At 40.5% G+C, this 21,555-nt stretch overlaps 1 protein-coding gene and 1 pseudogene across 5 annotated transcripts in view; one reads left to right on the forward strand and one right to left on the reverse strand.

The window, feature by feature from the left end:
- The window catches only part of Fancd2 (FA complementation group D2), a 93,614-nt gene that overhangs the window by 14,885 nt on the left and 57,174 nt on the right, over positions 1-21,555 (forward strand). For 3 of the 5 annotated variants that reach the window (XM_087216970.1, XM_087216972.1, XM_087216974.1), the window contains exons 3-14: positions 5,760-5,890; positions 5,972-6,109; positions 8,603-8,670; positions 8,827-8,930; positions 9,851-9,911; positions 10,949-11,001; positions 13,734-13,812; positions 15,747-15,871; positions 18,232-18,319; positions 19,448-19,552; positions 20,647-20,747; positions 21,120-21,228. In XM_087216970.1, coding sequence (XP_087073096.1) covers positions 5,785-5,890; positions 5,972-6,109; positions 8,603-8,670; positions 8,827-8,930; positions 9,851-9,911; positions 10,949-11,001; positions 13,734-13,812; positions 15,747-15,871; positions 18,232-18,319; positions 19,448-19,552; positions 20,647-20,747; positions 21,120-21,228 — 1,137 coding nt within the window. In that variant the 5' untranslated portion in view covers positions 5,760-5,784. The remainder of the gene's footprint in view (positions 1-5,759; positions 5,891-5,971; positions 6,110-8,602; positions 8,671-8,826; positions 8,931-9,850; positions 9,912-10,948; positions 11,002-13,733; positions 13,813-15,746; positions 15,872-18,231; positions 18,320-19,447; positions 19,553-20,646; positions 20,748-21,119; positions 21,229-21,555) is intronic. The other 2 variants (XM_004835324.3, XM_087216975.1) reach the window with 1 other exon arrangement.
- Positions 3,189-5,705, reverse strand: LOC147830512 (uncharacterized; annotated as a pseudogene).

Consider the following 21,555-nt stretch of genomic DNA (forward strand, 5'->3'; position numbering starts at 1 on the left):
ATTGACTTTAGAAAATGGTGAAGGGTAGGTCAGTTTGTTGCCCTTGGCCATCCTTAAAGTGACATGTACCTCTTATAAAGGAGGGTTTATTCCTTATGAAATTATGTTTGGAAGGCTCCCTCTCCTGCTCCCCAAAGTCAAAAGTAGGATGCTAGAGGAATTTTCTAACCAGTGTCTTAAAATACCTTCAGTCTCTTCAAAAGGTGTAGGCTTCTTCTGTCCATGCCAGCATATGAGCTACTCTACCCTTACCCAGCTCTGCGCCTTCCCACCCATTCAAGCGGGGATGGGGGAGCACCATGCTTGTCAAAGCCTTCCAGAAGGAAGGGCTCACCCCAGCATGGAAGGGCCCATACACCGTCATCCTCTGCACTCTCCACTCTCAAGGTTGACAGAATCTCAGCATAAGTTCATCACTGATGTATCAAACAGGCAAAACTATGGACTGCTGAACCAGGGCCAGACCCTTTGAAGCTAAGACTGGTCCGATCATGATGCTTGTCTTTTCAGTCCTTAAAGTGGCAGGAATGGGCTCTGAGGGGAGGTTTTCCTGAGGAGAGAAGTACTCTTTTCTCCTTACCTCCTTTTCTACTGAAGAGTAATCCTTAATGAAATGGGATTTCCAAGCAGGGTCAGACACCATCCTCTTCAAGTTAGATCTTTGCCAACTGTTTCATGTATTCCTGTATTCACAGGCAGGGTTATGTGATAGATTTGGTACTTGTGGGAAATCAAAGCAGATAGGTTGTGGAGAGTCCTCAAAGGAAATAGGACTGGAGGGCTTAGCTTTCTATATGTGTCTAGGCCAGGACCCTCTCCAGTCCTCCTGCCTCCAGTCTTCAGAGTGCTACTGACCCTACTGGCCCTGTGTAACTAGCTTCATATTCCCAGGGACCCAACCTCACTTTTGACTTAATTATCTGGAGAGGTCAAAATCCTCTTATGTGTGCCACTGGGGGATACAACCCTTTCTTCCTCAAAGTGACTAACCCAAGGCCCTATATGGTCAAGGGGTCACACCTGGGGCCTGTGAATCTACATGACTGGCCCAGATTAGGGGACCATCTACAATCCAGTACTGGCTGCTGACCCAACCAGTAAGGCAACCCATAGGACCCCTGATGGATGTGAAGGACCCCATATTTGAACCCCACCCTTCTGTCCTGACTTCCTTCTCTGATAAGGCTGAATATACCCGCCCACTGCTTCTTCTGTTTTCCATGCTGGGATCTATCCACACCTTGCTAAACTTGACCCAACCTGCTCTAGCCTGGGATTGTTGGTTATGCTTAAAGGCTAAGCCCCCTTATTATGTAGGTATGGGAACTCTACAACAGATCCAAACCTCAAATAATGCACTGGCATGTATCTCAACTCCTCCCCCTCTGACAGTAGGTGGAGTTTATGGAAATGCTACCTGCCTGGCAAACCCTTATGACATGAGTAAGTCCCCTTTTTTTGCTGTATGCCAGACTTTGACCCCAGAGACCTCAAAGGCATTTTTCACTCCTAACAGTATCTGACTAGCTTGTGTGTCCAGGCTTACCAGATGTGTCTATGCTTCTAAACTATAGGCCGGACCCTAAAGCTTTATGTGTCCTAGTTCAAGTTCTCCCTCAAGTTTATGTGTATGGAGGACCACAGGGATGGGTCCTTATAGTGCCTCCAGGTTTGCAGTACAGACAAAGATGAGCGGCCCCCCTAGTGGTTCCAGTTTTGATGGGACCATGGGTAGCCAGCTTGATGGCACTGGGGACTGCCCCTTTGACTAGGGGAGAACTCCGACTCTATCGGAATAAATAGATTCTGACTTGGGGAGCCTACAGTATGCTGTTGACACTCTCCACTCCAGATAGGATCACTAGCTGAAATGGTTGTCCTTGTGTCCTAAGGACTAGACCTTGTGCTTCTGTCACAAGGGGGGCTATGTGCTGCCTTGGGAGAAGCCTGTTTCTATGCTAATAAGCCTGGTATGATCCAAAATACTCTTCAGAAAGTAAAAAAAAAAAAAAAAAAAAATGTCAGAAAGAGAAACCCAAAATTCTTGGTGCCATAGCATGTTTAATTGGAGCCTCTGGCTGACCACTCTCATCACTAGACTAGTCAGTTCCCTCATCCTGCTTTTTCTCGGGCCACTGATTTGGCCCCGTGTTCTTAATTTGATAAACTTTGTGGAACAACGTATAGCCTCTGTTAAACTGTTATACATGAGAACCTAGTATAATCCCCCACCCATTCAGGAGGCTCAAGATGAGTCAAGACTTTGACACTGAGCTTAGAGGAGTTGGAAATATAGCCAACCTGCCTCCATTTTGTGCCCCATCACTGTCCTTCTCCATTTTGTATAAAGTGAAGTGATTCTGGGTGGTCGCCTCCCCCTCCCTTCTTGGAAGTCCCCTTGACTGATGCATGCTGGACCACATCCTGTTTGGCAGAGCAGCCTGCAGCAGTACGTTACCTTTATGCCTTTGTGGGCAGAACATCCTGCGCTTGGGTGATATTTCCACCTTAACTGGATTGTGTGAAACTTTCCCTAACCGCCACTAACTTGGCAAAGTTCTGCCTCTGTAAGATTCTGCTTGAGCTCCCCCTGAGCCCTCCCCAACTAGAAGAATGGCTTAAAAGAAATCCACAAGCCTGTTTTTGGGGTGGAGATTTTGAGCGCTAGCTGCTCTTGACTGCCGGCAATAAAGAACTCATATTTGGCTCAGAGTGTTGATGATTCTCTATAATCTCTTGTGATTGGGTATAACAAACACAGGAAGTACTTCTTACATGAAATAAAAGTGGAGGACTTGGGAAAGAGATGGGAAGATGTGTTTCCTCCAACCAGTTTCTTCTGTATTAAAGCTTGGTGGCATTCTACCACATATGGCTCACACAGCCATCAAAGGTGTCAGCTACACTTCAGTCCAAGTGGGTCTAAGAAATCAGAGGACGGTATGGACAGTTCTCACTGTTGTTGTTTCCAGACCAGAAATAACGTCCATGGCATCTGTTCACAGTTTCTAAACATAGCTCAGTTAGGGCCCAGTTACATAAAAAGGAGGCTGACAAGTACAAGCTTTGTTCAAGAGAAAAAATAAAAAAATCTAGTGGGGATTTAGCTCAGTGGTTTCGCCACTTGCTGCACAAGTGCAAGGACGCGAGTTCGATCCTCGGTACCAAAAAAAAAAAAAAAAAGAAATCTAGACAGTATATAGCCAGTCTCTGCTATGTTGGATTACTCTCTTGTGAGTTTTCAGGTGCTTGCTAAGATATGATTTTGCTGAAGGTTTTCTCACATTTACTACATTCATAGGGTTTCTCTCCGGTGAGGGTTCTTTGATGCCAAATGAGCTGTGACTTATATAAAATGGTTTTAGTACATTTGTTACATTGGTAAGGGTTTTCCACTGTGTGAGTTCTCTGATGCATTGTAAGGAGTGACTCATAGTAGAAAGATTTTCTACATCCTTTACATTCATAGCGTTTCTCACCTTTATGACTACGCTGATGTAAAATGAGGCTTAACTTCTTTGTAAGTTACATTCCTTGCGTTCATAGGGTTTCTCACCTGTGGGTTTCTAGATGGACAGTTAAGTTGTGACTTCTCACAGAAAGACTTCCCACATGGTTCACATTCATATGATTTCACACCTGTGTGAACCCAGTGATGTGTGCAGAGATATGATTTCTGGTAAAAGCTTTTTCCACATTCTATACATTCATATAGTCTGTCCCCTGTGTGAGTTTTTAGGTGTTCAACGAGGCCTGACTTCTGGTTGAAAGTTTTCCTACGTTCTTTACATTCATACTGTTTCTCATCTTTGTGAGTTTATGTGTATTTAGGCTTAACTTTGTGGTGAAAATTTTCTGACATTTGTCACATTCATAGGGTTTCTCTCCAGTGTGTGTTCTCCTATGCACACTGAGATGTGACTTCTGGACAAAGGATTTTGTGCCTTCTTCACATCTATAAGGTTTTTCCCCTGTGTGACTTCTCTGATGGATTATAAGGGTTGATTTATGGTGGAAGAATTTATGTTCTTTACAGTCACAGAGCTTCTCACCTTTGTGACTCCTCTGATGTAAAACGAGACTTGCCTTTTGTGTATAACTTATCTTACATTCTTTACATTTACAGGAATTCTTGACTTCATGAGTCCTCTGATGTAAAATGAAGTTTAACTTCTTTGTAAGTTTTCTTACATTCCTTGCATTCATAGGGTTTCTCACCTGTGTGGATTTCCAGAAGGACAGTAAGTTGTGACTCCTCACGGAAAGATTTCCCACATAGTTCATTTTCATAGGTTTCATACCTGTGTGAATCCAGTAATGTGTGCTAAGATTTGATTTCAGTAAAAGCTTTTTGTTTTGTTTTGTTTTTTGAGGCAGGGTCTCCCTTTGTAGTTCAGGCTGTCCCTGAACTCACTATGTACTCCAGGCTGGCCTTGAACTCTTTGCAATCCTTCCACAGCCTCCCGAGTGCTGGGATTACAGGCATGTGCCACCATGCCCCTCTTGAGGTAAAAGCTTTTTCCATATTCTTTACATTCATGGGTCTGTCCCCTATGTGAGTTCCCAGGTGTTCAACAAGGCCTGACTTATGATTGAAAGTTTTTCTACATTGTTTACATTCATAGAATTTCTCCATTTGGTGAATTCTTTGATGTACATCGAGGATTGACCTTTTGTAGAAAGTTTCTCCACATTCAATACATTCATGGGGTTTCTCTCTGGTGCTCACTGAGCTGTGACTTCTGGATATAAGTTCTTGTACATTCATCTATAAGGCTTTTTGCCATGTGGGTTCTTTGATAATAAGGTGTGATTTACACCGGAAAGATTTCTCACACTGGTTATACACATAGGGTTTTCTCACTCTATCTTCTGATGTATTATAAGATCTCATTTGGTTATAAAAGTTTTTTTACATTTACTACACTCATACAGTTTCTTCTCTGGCTCTACTTGCTAGCTCCTGGGATTGAACCCCCCCCCCCGTACTGGGATTGAATTCATGACCTTGGGCTTGCCAGGCAGATTCAGTGCCACTGAGCTAAATCCCCAGCCTGCTGGGATTGAACTTTTTATGCAAAGTTTTCTTCTGTACCTGAGTTATGTCTTAATGAAGGACAGCTGATTTGCAGGCTTTTTGGTGTTTATTATATTTACAGGTCTCTCCATTGTGAACATTATGTTTCAACATTGTCTCCCTACTAAAGGTTTTCCCTTGTGTACTAGCTTCAAAATCCTGCTGCCCAACCTGAATTCCAGGATGTCGACTGTGATTTTCTGTACATCTCAGGGATCTCCCAGTTGCATTATCAGCTGTAGGTTTCTCTGTACCACACATCTCACCAGGCTTATTAGGAGAATGCATGTTCGGATGTACATTCACTTCCTCAGGTGTTGTTACCGAACAGTTTCTACTCTTTATAATCATTTTTGAAATATGATTTGAGTTTAAATTATGTATTTTCTCTTAATTCACCAATCTTCATAGCTGATGTGTTACTGTTGGTTACAAAGTGCTACAAATGTCTGTTTTGACTTTGCAGATTTCTTTCATTTTGGTCATCTGTTTTTTTGAAATCTGGGAAGATCTGGTTTGGGAGTTTGTCTATCATCCATTGCTCTGTTCCCTGAACCAGCTTGAAGATCACCTCATGTTTAGTAACACAGTTTCCTAATGACATCAGGTTGCTGTAGTTCTCCAGCATTTTGTCCCTGGACAGGGTTCTCTGAGCATCACCTAAGCTCTACCACTCTCCCAGGTGAAGTCCACCACCGTATCTTCAAATGACACCATCCTACGAAACCTGGTCTTTTTTTGCTGCTTATAGGAAGGCACAGAGTGCTCTGGAAGTGACACAAAGACCAACTCCAGAGAGAATGGAGGGTGCTGGTGAGTTTCTGGGAACAGGCAGAATGTCTATATTTAATCTTTACTTTTGTTGATATTCTTGAAAATTTTATCTATTTTCAGGGGCCAAGAAGCAACAGCTTTCCAAAAAGATAAAGAAATCTGCTTCTAATGAAGCTGAAGAAAATGACAATGTCTTTGTAAAGCTTCTTAAGACATCAGGACTTATTCTTAAAACTGGAGAGAATCAGAATCAGCTAGGTAAATATTAATGTATCTTTAGGGTATAGTGAAAATATTTAGGACTCAGTTGTGGGTTTCCTAACTAAATAGGCAGTGAAGATTTAAAATGAGAGGATCTCCAAGTTCGATCCCCAGTCCCCCCCCACCCCCAAAAAAAGAGAGGATCAGGGCTCAGAGCCAGGTGTGGTGGCACATGCCTGCAATCCCAGTGCTCTAGAAAGCTAAGGCAGGAGGATTACAAATTTGAGCCCTGTTGGGCAACCGGGAGACCCTGCTTCAAAACTTCAAAAGGTAGGAGACTGGAGACAGCTTAGTGCAGAGGTCTTGGGTTTGATCCCCACTGCTGCCTCCCCACCCCCGCCTCCCCAGAAAAGGTTTGAGCTGTGGTTGCTGCTTGGCGGTAGAGCACTTGCCTGGCATACATGAAGCCTTGGGTTTGATCCCAAGCACTGCCAAAAAGAGAGAGAGAAAAAAAGCCAGTCCAAGCTTAGCTCTATATTTGGGTCCTGCGGCATACACCTGTGATCCCAGGTGCTCAAAAAGCTGAGGCATGGGCCGGGGATTTAGCTCAGTGGTTTCGCCACTTGCTGTGCAAGTGCAAGGACCCGAGTTCGATCCCCAGTACAAAAAAAAAAAAGCTGAGGCAGGATTGCAAGTTTGAGATGAACCTGAGCAAAGTGAAACCCTGTTTCAAAATAAAAAGTAGAGGGCCGGGGATTTAGCTCAGTGGTTTTGCCGCCTGCTGTGCAAACGCAAGGACCCGAGTTTGATCCCCGGTACCAAAAAAAAAAAAGTAGAAAGTCCTGGAGATGTATCTTCATGGTAGAGGGCCCTAGATTCAGTTTCTAGTACTGAAAAGATAAAAAGAATCCTGTGTTTTGATTCATTAATAAAAGTACTTTTAGACCTGAACTATAAACCTAGACTCTGCCTCAAAAAAAAAAAAAAAAAATTACTTTCAGAGAATATTGTTGTAGCCTTTGATCCTGGTTAATGGATGTTAAGTAAAATACATTCTAATCCATTTTTTTTTAGTGTGTGTGTGGTACCAGGGATTGAACTTGGGACCTTGCACTTGCGAGGCAGGTGATGGAACCACTGAGCTAAATCCCCGGCCCTGTTTTTTTTTTTTTTTTAGGAAGAAAGGTACATACTTGTAATCCTTTATGTTGTCTTGTGAAAAAATTAATACTCAGGAAGTAATTAGATCTATGTCAAAATAATTTCAAAAGAAAATGTGGAAAGCCTTATGGGCCAGAGATTATTCTGTCCTGCTAAGGTTATGGTAGGTCTTTTTTTCCTCTTTTCATGCAGTACTGAGGATTAAACCCAGAACCTAACACATGCTAGGCAAGTACTCTGCCACTGAACTATATCCCCAGGCTTTTATTTTATTTTATTTTATTTTTGGTGCCAGGGATTGAACTTGGGTCCTTGTGCTTGCGCAGCAGGCAGTGAAACCACTGAGCTAAATCTCTGGCCCCGACTTTTATTTTTTTATTTATTCATTTCTTTCTTTTTTTTTTCTGTCTGGTACCAGGGATCGAACTCAGTACCTTGAGCTTTCAAAGCAGGTGCAGTGCCACTGAGCTAAATCTCTGGCCCTTTGTTTTTGTTTTTTTCAGACAGCGTCTTGCTATGTAGTGCAGACTGGCCTTGAACTCACAGTGATCCTTCTGCCTTAGCTTTTCCAGTGCTGGGATCACATGTGGGTGCCACCATGTCTGGAGATTTTTTTTATTTTTAATTTTGAGGCAGTGTTGCTAAGTTGCCCAGCTGGTCTGAAAGTTGTGATCCTCCTGCCTCAGCCACCTCAGTAGCTGGGATTGCAAGCATATATCCCCACATCTGACTGTCAGATATTTTTTAGAAAACTTAGTTGCTATCCTTCATCAAAATTATGTCTTGGGCTGGGGATTTACTCAGTGGTGCTGCCACCTGCCTCGAAAGTGCAAGATCCTGAGTTCGATCCCCAGTACCAAAAAAAAAGAAAAAATCTTTGCAGCTACTCAGGAGACTGAAGTAGGAATATTGTAAATTTGAGCCCAGCCTAGGTGACTTAGTGAGATTTTGTCTCAAAATAGAAAAATAAAAAGACTGGTGATGACCTGAAGTAGGGATTGGCAAACTCTCACAGACCAAATCCTATGTACCACTTATTTTTGTAAATAAAGTTTTATTTACATTAAAAAAAAAAGGCTGGTTGGGGCTGGAGATTTAGCTCAGTGCTTTTGCTGCCTGCTGCGCAAGCGCAAAGACTGAGTTCAATCCCCGGTACCACCAAAAAAAAAAAAGGCTGGTGATTTAGCTCACTGCATAAGTCTTGAGTTTAATCGCCAGTGCTGGGGGAAAAAAAAGGTAAGCATGTGTGTTTACAAGTTTTGCCTCTAAAATTAAGTTGAAAATCTTTTTAGTGCTTTCATCAGACAAGAAAGTTAGGTCTTTAGGGAAGACAATGGTGGTAGGAAGATTTATAGACTCTGGTGACCATCTGTCCTTCTTTCCTCGTAGCTGTGGATCAAATAGTTTTCCAAAAGAAGCTCTTTCAGTCCCTGAGGAAACATCCTTCTTATCCTAAAGTATGTATTTTTCTTGTGGTGTTCTTGCTTGGAACATTTTGGATCTAGGCATTTAAAGACATTGGTATATAGTTGATTGGGCTAAAATGATTTTTAGCTGACAGGAAATGTAAAACCAAAACTCTTACTGTTCTATTTTCAAATTTCCTTACTAAGGTAATAGAAGAATTTGTCAGTGGCCTGGAGTCTCACATTGAAGACCATGACACTTTCAGGAACTGCCTCTTGTCTTGTGAACGCCTGCAGGATGAGGAATCTAGGTATGAGGGGGGAGGCATGACATCCCCTCGAATTTTAGTCTATTACAGGAACTGTACTGGGGTGGGAGGATCCAACTGTTTACTTTTTAATTATAATTCTCCAGAGTTTAAGTCTAACCTTGACATTATTATAAAGATTATTTTTATTATTGCATATTAATTATATACAATATTTTATCATGACATTTTCATACATGTATGTAACATACTTTGATTATATTCATCTCCCTAATCAATCTCCCTTACACTCCCTTCCTTCTAACCCATGGCCTCCTTCTTCCTCTTATAACTCTTCTACTTTCATGACTTTTTTTCCTAAATTCCACATATAGCAGAAAAGTATGATATTTTTATTTCTAAGTTGGACTTATTTCACTTAATATGATGATCTCCAGTTCCATTCATCTTTCTGCAAATGACATGATTTCATTGTTTTCATGACTATTACTGCATTGCATATTATTGTACATTTTCTTTATTCATCCATTGCTAATTCTTGAAATTATTAAATTTGTCACTTTACAGCTAAGAACTAGAATTTTTTTTCCTTGGTACAGGGATTGAACTTGGGACCTTGCGCTTGCAAGGCAGGTGTTGGAACCACTGAGCTAAATCCCCAGCCCTAGAATGTTTTATAGAATGTGTCTTACCTGTGTTGATACAATTTCAAATCTTTAGTAAGAGTGATCTTCTCATCTGCTTTTTTTTTTTGGTACCTGGGATCAAACTTGGGTCCTTGTGCTTGTGAGGCAGGCAGCGGAACCACTGAACTAAATCTCCGACCCCTCATCTGCTTTTTTGTCTAACAAGATTATATTATAATGCTTAAAGATTTTGTATTTAACCGGTTTTATAGAAAATTGATGATACAAGCATTAAACATGAAAAACAAAATGGAAACAAATACCTCTTCTTTACAGCATGGGCACATCTTACTCTAAAAGCCTCATCAAACTGCTACTGGGGATTGACATATTACAGGTGAGACTATGCCATTTTTTCTGAACATTTGATGTTGTATAGTATGTCCAGTTTTAAGTGGCTGGAGCTCAAGGTAGAATGAGGATAATTGGAAGTTTGGGCTTGCAAGAGCTTTATAGTAGTAGTCCTGTTGCTCAGATAAGTCTGGTAGGGTAATACCTGTGCTGCCAATCCCAGGTCATCCAGAAGTTCTGTTTGTTACTTCAGCATAGGTTCCTTTGATAAAACAGAGTTGTTTGGGCTCTAAGAACTTGTCATCTGGATCATTTCCCATTTAACTTTACAGGTGCTTATGTAATTTGATTTTGTCCTTTATCTCCCCCCCTCTTTTTTTTTTTTTTTTTGGTACTGGGGATTGAACTCGGGTCCTTGCCCCCCCCCTTTTTTTAGTTCATTGAGTAGATGATCCATTTGCATAGTTTTATTTTTATTTTATTTTTTATTTTTTTGATACCAGGGATCGAACTTGGATCCTTGCGTTTGCAAGGCAGGCGGCAGAACCACTGAGCTAAATCCCCGGCCCCATTTGCATAGTTTTAAACATTTCAATCTGTACAAACATGTGTACAGTGAAAAATCTACCTCTCATGCCATACTCCATTTTTCCTTCTCCTTTTCTTCCTGCATTCTTTATTTTTTCCTTTTCATTGGAAATCTTGAATGTAAGGTTAGTAGTCTTAAGTCTAAGGGTTCTTTGTTCATGCTGGAAAGAAATTCTTTTTGAAAACTGATAATCTTTTCAAGTCTGCATTTCATAGATTGACAGTTACCATATTTAATAGTATTTTTATTATCTGCTTATTTTCATCTGTCTTGAAAATCATTTTTTAATATTTCAAAAGATAAATCATTTATATTCCAGTAGCTTGCATGAAAAATATAGACAGTGTTTGTGTGGATATTCTTATAATAAGAGAATATCAATTATAGTAAGGTCTTTCCTCAAGAACTCAAGCTGCAGAAAATTCTGGCTAATTATACATTTCTGTTGTGTCTTTTGAAATATTCTCTTAACTCTTTATATCTTCTTTTTTTAGCCTGCCATTGTTAAAACCTTATTTGAAAAGCTGCCAGAATTTCTTTTTGTAAAGTAAGTAGATTTATTATGAAATGTTCACAATAACCTGATGTAGTGAAGTTTCTCTGGAAAGCTTATTCTAAAAGACCAGTGGTTTCTCTGAAGATCATATTTATTGTGATGCCAGATGCTTAAGTTACTACTAAAATTGTATTGGAGTATCTTTGATACTTTATCCCTCTCTCTTTTTTTTTTTTTTGGTACTGGGGATCGAACTCAGGACCTTGCATTTGGGAGGCAGGAGATGGCACCACTGAGCTAAATCCCCCGGCCCTGATGTTTCATCTCTTAATAACTTTATGAACATTAATAGAATTTAATCGGGCCCAGTGGCAAACATTCATTATCCTTGCATACTGGGAGGCCAAGACAGGGAGGAGGATTGCAAGTTCAAGCCCAGTGTGGACAGTTTAGAGAATTAGCAAGATGCTGTCTCAAAAAAAAAGCTGGGTATATACATAGCTCAACAGTGACAACCCTGGATTCAATCCCCACTACTACAATAAGTAAACTAAATTAAATGAATGAATGAATGTAAATATTATGTACCCTGGTGCATGCATGGGTTAATCCTAGAAGAATATATTGATTGATTGGCGATAGTGGCCGTTTCCAAGGAGAAGAGTCACTTGGCTGGATCAAGCGTTATCTGAGTATTGCTCTTTATCTTTTTCTTTATGATGTGTATGTATCCTCTCTTTGTTTTGTATTTTTGAGATGGGACTCACCATGTTGTCCAGGCTGGCCTCAAACTTGGGGCAGTGCTCCTGCCTCAGCCTCCTGAGTGCTGGTATCTCACATGTATACCACCATACCCAGCACAATCCATTTTTTAAATTGCTATGTTAAAAAAAATAAGGTCTATTGAAAACTAAACAGGTCATGAATAGATTTCATTAGCAATCAGATGTATTTAAAACAATAAATGCACTTTTTTTCTACTTTCAGAGGTCTCTGAGTATAATGAACAGGCATGCTCAGGCATTGTTAATGAGCATATGAATCATTCCATTCATTCTGGAAAACAATCAGGTGTATATATCAAAATGTAAGGTTTTAGGGCCGGAGATTTAGCTCAGTGGTTCTGCCATCTGCCTCGCAATTGCAAAGTCCCGAGTTCGATCCCTGGTACCAAGAAAAAAAACAACCTAAGGTTTTAGACTTGGGATGTAACACAGTGGTAGAGCATAGTTGTTTTTTTTTTAAATACTGGAGATTAAATCCCTAGGTCTTTGCCCCTAGCTACATCCCTAGCCTTTTTATTTATTAACATTTAAAAAATTTTGAGACAGGATCACACTAAGTCACGAGTTGCCCAGGCTAGGCTTGAATTTGTGATCTTCCCACCTCAGCCTCTCAGAGTGCTGGGAGCAGGGTGCCACCATGCCCACTAGCATGTACTTTTTATATGGATCAGGCTCTGGTTTCAATCCCCAGCAGTATAAAAAACAACAAAAAACAAAACAAAACCATGTTAGATTTTGCAGACCTTTAAATCCTCAATATTATGTCTCCTTATCCTAAGGTATTAGCTAAATGGAAGACAAAGATAAAGATTAGTGTTTAAAATAACAAAACGTAAATAACTGAGATGTTCAAAATAGGATATTAAAAATTTTAGACTAATATGACATTGGAGAAATTCTTAATATTATGAATTAGTATTTACAGTTCAGTCAAAAGAAGATGTAAACATACATAGGCATATCAATAGTGGATATGTTAGAATAATACTCAGTTATTTATTTTTTATTATTTTTTTAATATGTTTGAAACTTTGAAGATCTATTCTTTAAAATCTATGTTTTAGCTGAATGGCTCATGCTAGGTGAATTCTGTCCTGGCCAAAATGAAAAAAATTTTTTTTATTGGTACATTTTAGATACACATATTGGTAATATTTACCATAGGAAATTTGTACCTGTACATGATGTATCTTGCTCCTTTTTTTTTTTTTCCCATTTCCCCTCCCCTCCTTTCAACCTCTCTTTCCCTTCTAATTTATAAAAGCTTTGTTTCCATTTTTTTCCTTCTATTCTGTCTCTTTTTTTTTTGGTATGGGGGATCAAACTTGGGACCTTGCGCTTGTGAGGCAGGCAGCAGAACCACTGAGTTAAACCCCCGGCCCTAGTTTTTTCCTTTTTAAACAATGTTTCATTCAATTTTTCATAGTTCATTGATATTTTATCTTTAAAAAACATTTGCCTTATTATTATTATTATTATTATTAATTGGTATTGGTACCAGGGATCAAACTCGGGACCTTGCACTTGCGAGGCAGGCGGCGAGACCACTGAGCTAAATCCCAGGCCCACTATTTGCCTTATTATTGAGATCTGTCTGGTCCTGACTTCTCTTTCCTCTAAACCCTCTCTGGCTGTAGCCACTGTTAATTCACTGCATCTTTTTCCAGACATCTTTTTCAACATGTATAAGCTTATATCTACTGTTTTTGATATCAGTTATGTGTCTAACACAGTGTCAGACACATAGATGTTGCCCAGTGAATGTTAGTTGAATGGCTGAAATAGTTTGTACAGTATTACTGCTTGCTGGTATATCAGTTATAATGGGTAAGTTCTAGGACTGAGGTGTAGCTCAGTGGTGAGTGCCTGCTTAGTGTATATGAGGACTTGAGTTCAAGTCCCAATGCTAAAACAAAACAAATGAAAAGCAAGGGAAAAAAAAACAAGGAAGAAAAAAGAAAAAGACTTAACTCCTTATCTTCTCATTCTTCATGTCAGTGTGAACAGTGATGGCATCAACATGCCACGGCTCATTATCAGTCAACTCAAATGGCTTGACAGAGTTGTGGACTGCAAGGTAGGTTTGGGGCTTTATCTATTACTTGGATTTAAAGAGTTTTCTATACTTGATCCAACCTTTAGAATTTGGAGGTTTTTTTCTTTTTTTGGTACCAGGGATCAAACTTGGGACCTTTCGCTTTCGAGGCAGGCACCGGAAGGAACCACTGAGCTAAATCTCCAGCCCTGGTTTTTTTCTTTCTAAACAGAGAAGTCACATTTTTCCATCTAGCCATTAACTTTTCCCAGCTTTCATAATTTTGAGAATCATGTGTATGTCATTTAAATTTCTTCAGAAAAGAAGCTTGTCAAATTACAAAGATTAAATATAATTTATTATATAAATTGAATAGTTGGAAAGAAATTCATTAGTTTTTCAAAATGCAGTGATTGCTATGTATATTTCACTTTTGTTTTTTGAGACAAGATCTCACTACATATTCCAGGCTGGCCTTGATCTCACTATGTATGTAGCCCACACTGGCTTCAAACTTGCAGTGATCCTCCTACGTCAGCTTCCCTAGTAGCGGGATTACGGGCTGTGTTTATTTCCTAAAAGTGATATTCTACACTGTCTTACTTCACTGCAAATGTTTTAATTTGATTACATATTGAGGAAAATTATACAAAGTTTCCATTATTAATATAATTTGCTTCTTAAGCAATTTGGTAAAGTTGAATCTTTTTTGAGCCAAGTGAGGTGTGTTTATTTTTAGGAGTTCTTAAAATCATTCTAATTTTGGCAGGCATTTTAAGGCTAAATCTTTTTTTATTTTGGTACTGGGGATCAAACTCTCGTCCTTCCTCTTGTGAGGCAGGAGGTGGAACCACTGAGCTAAATCCCCGGCCCAAGGCTAAATATTTATTTGAAAGAATTTGAGGATTTGGAATCTGTTCTTGTCTGGAATTTGGTGTCTCCTGCTAAACTGTGTATCCCTGAGTAGCTCATCCCTATATTTTAAAAATGAGAATGGTCACACAAAGTCCATAGCTCTGTAGAGTATATGAATAATACAGGTAACAGACCTATTAGATAATATACTGTCCACCCTACTTTTTCCCTATTTTTAAAATTTTTTTTGGTACTGGGGATCTAATTTGGGTCCTTGCACTTGTACTGCAAGTGGCGAAACCACTGAGCTAAATCCCCAGCCCTCCCTATTTTTGATAGTGTGAAATTTTTGAGTCCATTTGCTTTTTTTTTTTTTTTTCCTTTGGTACCAGGGATTGAACTCGGGTCCTTGCGCTTGCGCAGCAGGCAGTGAAACCACTGAGCTAAATCCCTGGCCCCCATTTGCTTCTTAATGTAGGTTTTGAGCTTAACTCTGTGTTTGTCTCATTGCATGCAAAGCAAGTTGAGCTCTGCTCAATGAGGAGATAATGTTCTCTGAACAGGGGAAGGGGATGTCACCAGAACCTCTGCAGTAAGTCCTAGTCTCCTGTGAGCCAGGGCAGCACACGTCAAATTACAGGAAAGGTAGAAAAATGAGACTGAGAAGAAGCTGAGCTTTGGGTCTGATCAGTGCTGCTCTGGGCAGCAAAGGCAAGACCCCCTAGTTTGCAGCACCTTTTATTCAGTACATCAGGAGAAACAAAAGTGACAAATGAATATGTAGATTTCAGTACTTCACATTGGGATAAACAAGGTGTAACAGAAGACTGGGGGGCAGTGGAAATCTAAGAACAATGAGGAACTATGCAGATGAAGATTTGGTTCCTCCCAGGGTGTCTCCCACAGGTGTGGTCTTGTCCTGGAGCTTTACAGCATCAGGGGATCCTTGAGATCTCAGTTGTGACCCGAGGTCAAAATGGAATTATGTCTTGGAATGCCATAGCTGGCCTGTAGGTGGAAGAACTAGGCCTAATCAAATGATTTTTCCCTAGAATTATGTAGCATTGCTCCCAGCAGTTCTGGGTAATGTGCTGCCATCGTAATAGTGTCCTCTACTACAGGATCTCACCACCAAGATTATGCAGCTGATCCATGTTTCTCCAGAGTGCTTGCAGCATGACTTCATCACCAGCCTGCCTGAGATCCTTGGGGATTCCCAGCATGCCGCTGTGGGGAAAGATCTCAGGTGGATATGTGTTCTGGTACTCTTCCAGGAAGGCTAGTGTGGGAGCAGTGTGAAAACAGTAATGAGGTTCTTTGTGTCTAAAAAGAGTGTATATACTTGCCTTCCGTAAGTAGGGCCTGGAATTAGAGTGCATTTTTTTTTTGGTACTGGGGATTGAATTCAGGTCCTTGCGCCCCAAGCGGTGGAACCACTGAGCTAAATCCCGGGCCCTAGAGTGCGTTTCTGACAACAGGTAGATATTTGAATAGACCCATCTGCTTTCTTTAAATGTTATACCTTTTAGGAAGATAATGTCTAATTTAAGATTACGCGTGTAAATTTTGTCTGGAGAACTTGAACACAATCTTTTCTTTGCATTAACATTTCCTCCAAGGGCTGCTGAGTCCTGACTGTACATCAGGATCATTTGTGGAGCCTCTTAAACATCTGCATTCTTTGAATTCCTAGATGATTCATTGTGATGCACATCCCTGCATCACATCCATTGCTAAGAACAATTTCTTCCTCCCCTTCACGTGAAAAACAGAGCTGTGGAGAGTAATTAAGAAGAAGAAACAATATCCACAGGATATAATTCCTGGTTTTTTTTGGCACTGGGGATCAAACTCGGGTCCTTGCGCTTGTGCAGCAGGTGGCAAAACCACTGAGCTAAATCCCCGGCCCATAATTCCTGTTTTAATGTAACCTTTTATGTGTCCTAGAAGTGGTTAAAAAATTCATTTACTTCCTTTTTTGCATTTCTCTGAAAAGCTACCTCCAAATATGTTGTCTGGGTTACTTTTCTCATTGCTGAGACAAAATACCCGGCACCCAAAGTTAAAGGAGGAAAGGCTTATTGTAGCTCACAGTTTGTAGAGGTTTCAGTTCATAGTTGCTCGCTCCAAGGCAGGGTGGCATGGCAGAGGGGCATTGCAGAAGAGAAACAGTTCATGGCAGAGCAGGGCAGGCCGAAGGGAGCGAGCAGCAAGTGACCAGTGACCACAGCAGCCCTTTCTGTCCCTTATATTCTCACACCCAGGGAGGACCTTCCCATTATCCACTCAGCACTATGCTAAACCAATCATTACTAATTTAGTAATCACACACCTGTGATTCTAGCATCACGCACTAGTTCCAGCCACCTCTGAAAAGCCCCACCTGTGACCGCATGAGGTTTTAGGGGGCATCTGGACACAAGTTATAACATATGTCTAGTGATTTCTTGCTTTTGTGCTCTGGGTCTGAATGCTCCCTCTGGATAGGGCATTATGCTAGCACTCATTTGCCCTGCCTGGTGACTGCTTGTCTCTTTTTATGCCATTTAGAATCCATCACGGTAGATCTCACCATTGTGTGCTTCATTCACATGCATCTGTCATATTTAGGCTGCATATAACTATTTTGGGTTTTCTTTTTTCCTTTTCTCAAGAAGACTGTGTACCAAACTCAACTGTAGTGACTTCTGTGTAGTGAGAATGGTGAAGAGGGGGTTTTCATTTCTACCTTATTTGAAATTTTCTAATTAGCATTTATGGGCTGTCGAGTGAGGATGTAGCTCAGCACTAGAGTGCTTTCCAAGCATGCAGAAGGCCATGAATTCAATTTCAGTACCACCAAAAAATGTAGATATAATGAGCATGTATTACTTTTTGTCATGAAGACAATTCTTAGTGAAGCATACTATAAATGGTAGCTTAATAGGAATTAAGTATAGTTGGCTTGTGTATCCACGGGTTCCATTCCTTGGATTCAACCAACTACAGATCAAAAATATTCAGAAAAAACATTGCATCCATACTAATGTATACAGACTTTTTTCTTGTCATTATTTCCATAACAATGCAGTATAACAACAATCTCTGTAACATGTACATTGTATATATTAAGTGTTATAAATAATCCAGAGATGATTTAAACCATACATGAGGAAATATATTCTATGCTATTTTGTATAAGGGACATGAGCTTCCATGGATTTTGTTTTTATTTTTTGGGGGATGGGGTCTGTGTTGACCAGGCTGGTCTGGAACTTGTGAACTCAAGCAGTCTTCAAGCTTCACCCTCTTGAGTAACTGAGGTTGTAGGTGTGCACCACCATGACCTGTTTCATCTGCAAATCTCGATATCCACAGGGGATCCCAGAACTAGGTTCCTATAGACACTGAGGAGCAACTGTAGCCTCTCTTGTCATACTCTTTACTTTTTTTTTTTGGTACCGGGGATCGAACTCGGGTCCTTGTGCTTGCGCAGCAGGCGGTGAAACCACTGAGCTAAATCCCTGGCCCTCTTGTCATACTCTTAACGAGTGATTTTTCTTAACTGTTTATCTACCCACCTCTGTTCAAATCATTAAACAACTCTTCTTTTTCCAATATTCCCAGTAACCTATTGGTGGAGAGTACTGGACTCACTGTCCCAATTCTGGATGTCCTTTCCAGCCTCCAGCTTGACCCGGACTTCCTGTCTGAGGTAGGAAAGGCTCTGTTCTCCAGGAACAGGGCCAGCTTTCTGACTTGGAAATGATGTCAGTCACTACCTGGGTAGAAGTCATGTGTGTTGAAAATTGTACTTTGAAAATATACTGAATGGCTGGGCATGGTGGCACACACCTGTAATCCTAGCACTTGGGAGGCTGAGGCAGGAGGATTGACATGAATTTGAAACCGGCTTGGGCTACCTAGTGAGTTCAAGGCCAGCCTGAACTATGTAGTGAAACGCTGTCTCACAAAGGAAGAAAGGGAGAAAGGAAGGAAGGAAGGAAAGAAGGAAGAAAGAAAGAAGAGAATGAAAGAAAAAATATACTGATTGACATTTGATTTCTCTTTCTCAGTAGACTTTCAGATGCTATACTGTTATAGATTCACTGGTCTCTCTCTTTTGGCTGGTTTGGGGATTGGAAACCAGGGGCACTTTACCACCAAGCTACATCCCCATTCCTTTTTCTTTTTTTTTTTTTGGTATAGGGAATCAAACTCAGGACCTTGCTCTTGCCAGGCAGGCGTGACACCACTGAGCTAAATCCCTGGCCCTGCACCAGTCTGTTTTTAAGTAAAACATTTTAGGGAAATACTCTATATTGCCGAAATATTTATTGTTTTTTATAGGAATAATACTTTTTTCTTTCTCTGGTACCAGAGATCAAACTCAGGACCTTGATCTTGCCAGGCAGGTGCGGCACCACTGAGCTATGTCCCTGGCCCCACGAATAACACTTTTTTATGCTTTCATTTAGCCAGTTGAAAATCAAGGCTCCAAAATCTATGACAGTAGCACTGATTCACTTTTTTTTTCCCATTAAGTTTATTGGTATATTTTAGGTATAAAATACAGTTACATTCATCATTGGGATCTTGTACCATTATGTGAGTATCTTGGTTCTTATTTTTTTCTCCTTCCCCTGACACTGTTTCACTTTTTATTACCTGTGTGTAAAGAAGCTTTAGCATTAACAATTGAAAGTTTGTAATTTGGGGAAAAACAAAAGATGTTTTTCTTCCTAGGTTATAGGTGGGAAAACTGGTTTTTCTCATTTTGTCTAGCAGTACTGGGTTGAGTAGTGACAATAGAAATTTAAAGTTTTGGTGTTTTTTTTTTTAGGTCCGCCAGTTAGCAATGGGTAAGCTGGAATCAATCAGACTGGATGATTTGCCTGTGATAATCAAGTTCATTCTTCATTCCATAACATCCACTAATGCATTTGAGGTATGCGTCTATTTAAACTACCAGACCAGCCAGTGTAATCTCAGCAGTCTGGGAGCCTGAGGCAGGAGGATCACAGGTTGAAGCCCAGCCTGGACAATTTAGCAACTTAGTGAAACCCTGTCTCAGAATTTAAAAAGGGGTTGGTGATTTCTCTTTTTTGGTACCAGGGATTGAACTTGGACCTTGTGCTTGCCAGGCAGGTGCGGTGCTGCTGAGTTAAATACCCAGCCCTAAAAAAGGATTGGTGATGTAGTTCACTGTGAAGATCCTGGGTTCAAGCTCCAGGACCACAAAAAAAACCCAAAACAAACAAAAACCCTAGACTTAGGTAAAGATACATAAGGACAAATTATTTAAACTAATAGGTTGAAATTGTTTTGCTTGCTGGGTATGGTGGGACACACCTATAAGCCCAGCACTTGGGAGGCTGAGGCCAGTGGATCACCACAAGTTCAAGGCCAGGCTGGGCTATAGTGAGTTCAAGGCCAGCCTGAACTACATAGTGAGACCCTGTCTCAAAAAACCAAAAAAAGGGGTGGGGGATTTAGCTCAGTGGTTCCGCTGCCTGCCTTGCAGGCAAGGACCTGAGTTTGATCCCTGGTACCAAAAAAAAAAAAAAGAAAAATCCAAAAAAAGAAAGAAAGAAAAGTAAAGAAATTGTTCCTTTCTTGCCACTGACAAATTAGTAATGTTGATTACTGCACGTAGTGTTCAGGGAAGGCAGTGGTACAGCTAGTCAGATTGCTTATTCTGAATAAGCTGCTATAGGGTTATATTTGCTAATCCTGTATAGTAGGCCTTCTAGGCATTCTGGAATTGGGGGTATGACATACTGTACTTGCATTAATTGTTCTCATTGATGCCCTTTCCGAATGCTTTGTCCATTTAAGTTTTTTGTTCCTCAGTCTTTCAAGGGTCGTTAGGTTCTGTTGAGTACATTGAACTCTGCCTATCCACTAAGAATGGTAGAACAGGCCTGAGGATTTAGTTCAGTGGCACTGTGCCTGCCTTGCAAGTGCAAGGTCCCGAGTTTGATCCCCAGTACCAGAAAAAAAAGAATGGTAGGACACAGTGCTAATACTTACTTTCTGTAGGTAATTTCTGAGCTTCGAGGAAAGTTGGATCTGCAGCATTTTATTTTGCCGTCAGTGTTACATGCTTCGCAAGTTAAGTTGAAAAGAAAAGGAGGAACAAGGTATGAAGCACTTTGGCAACTGCCATCCTTTTTCTTGCATTGATGGGAAAAGTTTTCTGAGATTTATTCTAGAATCGACACTTAGAACAATTTGCAACTACAAATAATGGTAGTAATATTTCTTTTACTTCCAGTGTAGTTTTTTAATTACAGTAAATCAGCAGTAGGTGAGTGTGTGCCTGTGTGTGTGTGTGTGTGTGTGTTAGCCATTCAAATTAACCCCAGATAGATGTAGTGTAAGCTTTTCAGCCATTTTATGTAAGAGGCTGTGACTTGCTCCAGGATGCTTGGCTTATAAGCAGGAACCCAGATATTGTAAGTTCTTTTCTGATAAGTAGAAGAAATAATTTTTCCCTTTCTTGCTATTTGTAGTTCTTCAGGAAATCAAGAAAGTAGCCATCCAGACTATGTTACTCTCATCTTTGATGTAATAAAGTCAGCTGTTAGATATGAGAAAAACATTTCAGAAGCCTGGATTAAGGTGAGTTAGAGCTGGGAATAATGGTGCATGCTAGTAACCCCAGCATTCCAGAGGCTGAGGCAGGGGAAATGAGAGTTCAAGGCCAATGTGGGCTACAGAGTGAAGCCCTTTCTCCAAAAAAAAAATAAAAATTGGGTCCTTGAAACTTGGAGTGTCAAGGAGAAAAGAGATGTCTGTTGGGAACAGACAGCGAGTGACGGAGGTTGAGTTGAGTCTGGAAGCCATTCCAGTAGAAATGGGCCTAGGTTAAGGGCAGATAGGCTCTCCACTAGCAGAACAGGGTATCCAGGGGCATAGGTGGACTGTGTTGTACCAATGTGTCCTAAT

Source organism: Heterocephalus glaber, unplaced genomic scaffold (assembly GCF_053883595.1).
Source record: "Heterocephalus glaber isolate CG9 unplaced genomic scaffold, H.glaber_assembly_v1.0 deba00000122, whole genome shotgun sequence".
NCBI classification, from domain to species: Eukaryota; Metazoa; Chordata; class Mammalia; order Rodentia; family Bathyergidae; genus Heterocephalus; species Heterocephalus glaber.